Source organism: Gossypium arboreum, chromosome 3 (genome assembly GCF_025698485.1).
Source record: "Gossypium arboreum isolate Shixiya-1 chromosome 3, ASM2569848v2, whole genome shotgun sequence".
NCBI lineage: Eukaryota > Viridiplantae > Streptophyta > Magnoliopsida > Malvales > Malvaceae > Gossypium > Gossypium arboreum.
Genome location: NC_069072.1, coordinates 122,420,406 through 122,428,130, shown reverse-complemented (window position 1 = coordinate 122,428,130; position 7,725 = coordinate 122,420,406). Strand labels below are relative to the sequence as shown.

At 33.8% G+C, this 7,725-nt stretch overlaps 1 protein-coding gene across 3 annotated transcripts; it reads left to right on the top strand.

The window, feature by feature from the left end:
* Positions 1-592: 592 nt before the first annotated feature.
* On the top strand, positions 593-6,396 carry LOC108460652 (serine hydroxymethyltransferase 7-like). 3 transcript variants are annotated; one of them, XR_001867620.2, is made up of 5 exons: positions 593-1,906; positions 3,174-3,579; positions 4,332-4,433; positions 5,050-5,325; positions 6,031-6,396. XR_001867620.2 is itself a non-coding variant. In XM_017760230.2 (4 exons), exons 1-4 carry the CDS (start codon positions 941-943, stop codon positions 5,271-5,273), a joined length of 1,698 nt encoding a protein of 565 aa, XP_017615719.1. In that variant the 5' UTR covers positions 595-940; the 3' UTR covers positions 5,274-5,729. The 3 variants fall into 3 exon arrangements, 1 of the variants encoding a protein (XP_017615719.1); XR_001867621.2 differs by having other exon boundaries at positions 6,019-6,396; XM_017760230.2 differs by lacking the exon at positions 6,031-6,396 and having other exon boundaries at positions 595-1,906; positions 5,050-5,729.
* Positions 6,397-7,725: the final 1,329 nt, after the last annotated feature.

Genomic DNA, 7,725 nt, shown 5'->3' with positions numbered 1-7,725 from the left:
ATATGTTTAAATTGACTATTACATAACACTTTTAATTGTAGCTTGGCCCTTCCCCAAGATTAATATATTGGCTCCGCCACTTGTAATTTATAACACAAAAAATTAAACCTATAGTAGTATATGTTACCATGATGTAAACATTAAAAATGTTAAGTTACTTATATATAAAATTTTAATAAATGAAAAATATATAAAATTATTAAAATTTAAATTAAAGTTAATATAAATATTTTAAAAACAATATAAGTAGGCCTCAAATTAGCATACGCCAATCATTTATAAATGTAAATTGATTTGAATAAAATTTTAAGTTATTATTTCAAGTTATATTAGGTTTGAATAAATATAAAATGTATTAATATTTAAAGACAACAAAATAAAATTGATTAAGGAGAGAAAATGAAAAATATTTTGAAAGATAGAAAATACAATTTTATCATGATTTTCTAAAAACTAAAATTATTTGGTAACAATGGCAGCCTTCCATCACCAGAATTATTACATCAATTTTTTATCTAATTGTTTAAAAAGAATGAACCTAGCCGTCATTCAATCTGCATGAGTTTACAAACCAAGTGAACCATTCTTCGTACGCCACCTATCTTCCATTTTGTCCACGTGCAATCTTACCGGAACAAGCCGGTATGCCCTACTTGCTATCCCCGGTCAACAAAACGTTCCATTCTTCAAAATCTCATCTACCTTCATTCAACCACATCTTCGTCAACCACCTGTCTTCCGGTAACCCACCTCCCCTCCTTGCCTTTTCTAAGGTTTCAGTTTCAGGGACTCATTTGTAAACACACACGCAAAATTTATTTATACATATTCTATGGGAAGCTCTGTTTGTGCGAAGCATCGTTATTTCCGTTATTAGGAATTTCAACTCCTCGGGAAAAGTTCCCCCAAACACTTCAAAAATTTCCCTTTTAGGGTTTCAATGGATTTATTTCATACTAAATCGGGTTTGTCCCTGGGTTTTACTAAATCCTCCATTGCGGATGATCCGATTTCGCTTCAAATGGACACCACCTTTCGCTTCTCCGTCTCACCCGTTCCGTTACAGTTGTTCGAGGAAAAAGACGACGGCCACCGTGAAAATCGCATCGAAAGTGATGAAGAAATTAGGATTTGGGGGCAGTCTATGTGTGTGAAAAGACAAAGGGATCCTAAACCTCTTCCAAATCCTTGTAAACGGTTTGCTCCCGACCCCGGCCTGGACCAAAGACGAGCCGCGGTCAGGTCGTGGGGAAACCAACGGCTACAAGAGGCCGATCCTGAATTGAGTGAGATCATGAACAAGGAAAAGCAGAGGCAATTCTTAGGAATTGAGCTTATTGCTTCTGAAAACTTTGTGTGCCGAGCTGTGATGGAAGCTTTGGGAAGCCATTTAACAAACAAATACTCCGAAGGAATGCCTGGAGCGAGGTACTACACGGGCAATCATTTTATTGATCAAATCGAAAGCCTATGTCAAGATCGTGCAATGGCAGCTTTTAATCTTGATTCCGACAAATGGGGAGTCAATGTGCAGCCTTATTCGTGTACTTCTGCAAATTTCGCCGTTTATACGGGACTTTTATTACCTGGTGATCGGATGATGGGATTGGATTCGCCCTCTGGAGGGCATATGAGCCATGGATGGTATATGCCGGGTGGGAAGAAAGTCTCTGCTGCGTCGATATTCTTTGAGAGTTTTCCTTACAAGGTGAATCCTCAAACAGGGTTTATTGATTATAATAAGCTTGAGGAAAAGGCGCTTGATTATCGGCCCAAGATTCTAATTTGTGGTGGGAGTTCGTATCCTAGGGAGTGGGATTATGCAAGGTTTAGGCAAATTGCAGATAGATGTGGAGCTGTTTTGATGTGTGATATGGCTCATATTAGTGGTCTTGTGGCAGCCAAGGTTTGAAAATTTTCTTGTTTAAATTACTTATTAGTTTGATGTTTTGATTGTAGTTCAAAGGTTCTTTTCCACGAGTTAAGGTTTCTTGCAATTTGTTTGGTGGATAGGCTTGAGGTAAATTACTTAACTAGTCTAGAAAAAATATTAATCACTTAGATACTACTGGGGTTAACTTACAAGCCGCATTGCTGTTGGTAAACATCAAGTAATGTATTACTGTTTGCCTGTCAAATATGCTTGTGATTCACACAGCCCAACCTTCGATCCCATGCAGACAGAACCACACATGCTCAGATTTACATTTAACAAAGACCTGAAAGAAAAGCCACATTACTTGCATTCTGGGGAGAAAGCTTGAGCTTATTTGGCAGAAACCAAATCCTGTCAGCCTGTGAATTTGTATATCCAAACAACATAACTTATTGATGTTGAACCAAGGGTAAACCTATCTATTAGATTTTTTGAGATGGACTGATTTATCATATACTATTATGAACTGTGAACTATCTGACTATATGGATCTTCTAAAATTTTCTTTGTTTTCTTTTCCGTTCCTAAAAACTTTTGAGTTTATTAGAATTGGTAATATGTCAATGTAAACACATATGCATTGGGTTTATATATGAATAAATGTAAATAGATCTCATCCTTTGTACTTTTGTACTTGTTAGTCATGGCAATGTGATGTTTCATTCCTTTTGTTCTTTTCTCCTTTTGGTCGGATGAGTCTAATTATTTCAGAAAAAAGGAGATTTTTGGAAGACATGTAAGGATAGGATTTATATTTTGACTGTTGTAGTGATGGTAAAGCATATGAATTTCATAGTTTCCGGTTTCCCTTATGCTAACTACATTTAGGAGAGCTCTATTTGTTTGAATACTTTACTGTTGCTAGCTCAACCATGATATATATGAAATTCAAAGTTATACAATTTACAAACTGTTGATTTTTTTACAGGGTGTTTTTCTTCTCAAAGTTCATAAATCTAGTTTGTTAGGGTTATTTATGTACAAATTAACAGGAACAACTGTGTGACTTTCAGGCTTGAACTGTTAGAATTGTGTGCTAAGTTATTGTTTGAGTTGTCTCCCCACACCCCAAAAAGAAAATAAAATCCATTTGATATGCCTCGGCCCTTGTAAGAATATAATAGCTTCAACTTATAATGGCTCTTCATGTTGGTGAATCTTTCAGTATTTGTTTTTTAATGCAAGGCAATTTTGTGTTCTTTCTCCATACTGGCATGTTTACCCTTGTACATTACAGGAATGTGCTAGTCCATTTGACTACTGTGATATTGTCACTTCAACAACACACAAAAGTCTACGGGGCCCAAGGGGAGGTATAATCTTTTATAGGAGGGGCGCAAAATCAAGAAAGCAAGGCATGTGTCTCAGTAATGGTGATTGTACTGACCAGCTTGATTTTGAGGAAAAGATAAATTTTGCTGTCCATGCATCATTACAAGGAGGACCTCATAACAATCACATTGCTGCTCTTGCCATAGCATTGAAGCAAGTGACTACACCAGAGTACAAAGCCTATATGCAACAGGTGAAGAAAAATGCTCAGGCTTTGGCATCTGCTCTACTGAAAAGAAAATGCAAGTTGGTTACCGGAGGCACTGACAACCATTTGTTGCTGTGGGATCTCACTACACTAGGCTTAACAGGTGCCTGCTCAAAATCACAAATTTGGTTTATTTACGTGCTGTGCTAACACCTGAAATTTTCTTTTGGCTTGAATTAAGTTATTCTTTTTTGTAATTTCATTCGATTATGTTAAAAAATTGCATATTCACTTTGTTTCCAATTTTTCATCCAGAACTTCTTAACGGCTTTTTTAACCTTCTTTTTCCCCTTCTTTCCGGGCAGCCTCTGTATGCATTTCGAAGTTATCTTCCCTTGTTGCAAAATGTGCATTGATTTATCAAAAACCCCTTGTAAAGATCAATCTCTAGTTTGTTACCATTTTATTCTTGACTCCCCCCCCCACAAAAAAAAAAAACAATTATTCATGGCTATATTTTAGAAGGGGAAAGCATACAACAAAGTGTTTTTCTTTTCCCATTTAAAGAGTATAAGTTAATTCTTGCGAATCAAATCTAGAAAGCCAATAATTAAATATAATTAAAGATTCTATGTCGTGAAAATAGAAGGTGATACTTAAGTTTAAAGGCTGTCAATTTTCCTGCGAATTAAAGTGAAGTGAACCTGTTGCTTGTCAACTGTATTTGCTATAAGTTTTCTTCCCGTCTACATCTCACCATCCCATCTGTTTGACTAGCTAAAAAGTAATTTATTACTATGAGAAGCAACCTATATGTTCAATTGTTCATATGCATGGAGCATTTCCTGCATATTAAGACATGCTTTCTTAGACTACTCCTTCCATAGTTAACACTTTCCACATTCTGTTTCCCAGGCAAATGCTATGAGAAAGTTTGTGAGATGTGCCACATCACTCTGAATAAAACTACTATATTTGGTGATAATGGTGCTATTTCTCCCGGAGGAGTGAGAATTGGTGAGCAGTATTCTTGTATTTAATGTTGAAGAAATTTCTATTTCGTTCTGATAGCTCCATAGAACAGTAGTTATGTTCTATTTCCTTCAGGCAAAGCACATTTTTTTTTTTCTTTTTTTTCTTTTTGGGACATGATATCATTCAAGTGAACCAATTCATAGCACCATGTCCTGGACTTCCATTAATCAATTCTTTCAAATGCACTAATATGTTCTATATACCCTAATAACATATTTAGAATTGTCTAATTCATGTAGTATTTGGAGTGTTACCATACCAACTGAGGTTATGTGAATATTCAAAGGTGTTGAAAGAGACATAGTGTTTATGGTTTGTTCTTCTTGTCAGCTAAAAGACATTTTTTAGAACCATATGATTCATGACTTTGAGTTAATGACTAGTTCTTAAAATACCAAAAAAAGCATAAGCAAATTCACAAGAGGTTCCTAGTGTATTAAATATGGATGTTTTTTACTTTTATTTAACCCACTATAACATGAATTTAGTTCATTTATAGTGATCCTCCGACTATATTCTTCTATTTTAATGTTATCAATGTGCTGGCTTACAGTCTGTCTTGCTCCATTAATGTCTTAATTGCCTAATTTTCTCTCAGGTACGCCTGCTATGACATCAAGAGGTTGTTTAGAGTCTGATTTTGAGACAATCGCTGACTTTCTCTGTACAGCAGCTGAAATTACGAGTTGTGTGCAGAGGGATCATGGAAAATTGCAGAAAGAGTTTCTCAAGGGTCTTCACAATAATAAAGATGTTATTGATCTCCGGATTCGTGTAGAGGCATTTGCTGCCCAGTTTGCAATGCCTGGATTTGATTCTTGAAGATTTATAAGATGGCCTGCCTGCTACTTGGCATACCCTCAATTTTTATCTGGTAATCAAAAGTTATTTTGCATATCCATGTGTTTCCCATTGAACTTGTGTGTAAAATAAAGAAAGCAGGTCATACAGTTCTGCATATGTTTTAAAAAATTATATTGATAAAAGTTATAAAGAGCCATCTCTTTAAAATACTGTAATAATATTTATGATGCAAGAAACATACATTTGGTGAAGGTCTATTTAGTCAGTCTAGTTTCCATATTTGGTATGTTAAGTGTATAGCCAGAAACCCAACTGTACTATGTAATATGGATTCTCAAGTAATGTTTAGCCTACTGAATTGATTTATTAGAATGTCCTTTTTATAGGAAAATGTGTATGTATAGAAAAAAAAAGTGTAATTGATGTATTATTTAAAATACAGATTGTTTATAAGACTATGAACACATACCATGATATTGTCGGTGCATTTACTTGCGATATAGTTGCTGCTGTTGTAGGGATTTCATTATTATTATTGTTGGTGTTTGCTACTGTCAAATTGTAGTGAAGAGGAAACAAAAGCTGAAAAGCTTTAGTTTTAAAGAAAAGTAGAAGTAAAGCAAATGAAGAAAACATATGATATGGGTGGCTTGGCGTGATGTTGAACTAAGTTATATTTTTGGTTTTTTGCTGTTTCACTACTATGATTTATGTCTGTCATGTAATTTCCAACATTATTTTATACCGTTTCCTTGTGTTTGAGGTTTCTATTCAGGAACACACCCTTGAAGGGAGGCAAGGCATGAGACAAAAAGCATGAGATACGAGAACGTGATTTATTTTTATTACTTTAGTTTTAAGAACAACACAATAATAAAACTAAAATTGAGACTTCATTAGCTGTCTCGAAATCATTAATGGGTAAATTAGAAGTAAAATTTTCTGATCTTCACATGATGTTATAGTTTGACCCTAAACCGAGTAGCTTCCGAAAAAATAGAAAGAAACAAGGAGAAGGGGACAGACAGGTCAGGAAAAGAAGGGGGATTATATTTATATGTGCGTTTTATTTTTCCTTTAACGAAACAGAAGCATTTTCATGATTAAAAAGGAGTGGCCATTGGACTTTTGCTTTTTGAAACCCCGAATCGGACATCATAAAGCTTTCTAAATATCAAATAAGGCCAGCTCTGGTGGGGAATCTCATTGTCCTCTTCATTACCCCTAGTATATTTGTTATTTATTTTAGGCTCTTTTACCTAATTATTTTAAAATAAACAAATAAATTATTTGTGTTTAGAATTAGAAAAAAATATTTGTTAGAAATTTTAAACTCCACAAATAAGATAAGAGTGATTATAACTGTGTAATAGAATGTAGTAAATTTTTAAAATAAATATATTAAAAAATAAAACACATGTCAATTTTTTACTTTGCTTCTAGAGTTAAAATATTACATTAACCATAAATCCTTAGAATTATTTAATAAAAGGATAAATTATAAAAATAATCATTTTTATTTGTCTCAGATTACATTTTAGTCACTTATGTTTAAAATGTTACGATTTAGTCACTTATATTAGAGTTTTATTACAAAGTGGTCACTTTATCATTGAGCTCTGTTACCTCCCTAACGACAATCCTATGTGGCAGTCCAAATGGATTTTAAATGCCAACTTGAATATCTAGCTGGGGTGAGAATAAGTTTTTAATTTTTTTAATGAAAATAGAATACAAAATTTTGCCCTAAAATCTAAAATTTTGCCTCTTGGTTATAGTTCGCTCACCTTACCTTCCCCTTCGCTTTGTCTCCTAATTTTCAAACACCATAATTTCCCCTGATATAACCATGTTAAGGTTTGGATCAAGGTTTGTTTCTTCATGTTTTGATCATTCGAGTATTTGGGTATTCTTCTTCTTCTTTTGCGAATTCAAAGTCATTTTTTCAATTACAGGTTCGTATAAAAATGCAATCCCTATTTATACAACTCCATTTTTTGTTTATTCGAGTATTTGGGTATTGTTGGACTTTTTGTTTGAAGAAAGAAAAAATTGGATCTCGAAAGATTTGGGAAAAGAAATTAAATAGTGTTTCAGATATAAAACACTAAAGATATCTTTTGGAATTCTTTTTAAGGGTTTCTTCTATTGTGAAGAAAATATCAAAAAAGGAATATATACCAAGATGGATGGATGCAAAAGAAGAAAATATCACGGTTTTTAATTTAGGGTTGTCATTAAACAATGTGTTGTTTTAGAGTATAAAAGAAAAAGGAGATGATATGTTTTTTTTTTTTAGTTTAAGGTGTAATTAATTTAAAATTTTTAATTATTTAATTAAAAACCTATTATCATCCTAACTGGACATTTAAGTTGACATTTATAACCTATTTGGACTGTCAAGTGGGGCTACCGTTAGGAGGTAGTAGAGTTTAACAATATAGTGACCACTTCGTAACAGAACTCTAAC

Bases quoted from the DNA above. Each gene is read 5' to 3' on its own strand.
- LOC108460652 (XM_017760230.2), top strand. From the start codon at position 941: ATGGATTTATTTCATACTAAATCGGGTTTGTCCCTGGGTTTTACTAAA. The intron at 3,580-4,331 runs GTGCCTGCTCAA...TCTGTTTCCCAG, and splicing joins CACTACACTAGGCTTAACAG to GCAAATGCTATGAGAAAGTT. The intron at 4,434-5,049 runs GTGAGCAGTATT...ATTTTCTCTCAG, and splicing joins TCCCGGAGGAGTGAGAATTG to GTACGCCTGCTATGACATCA.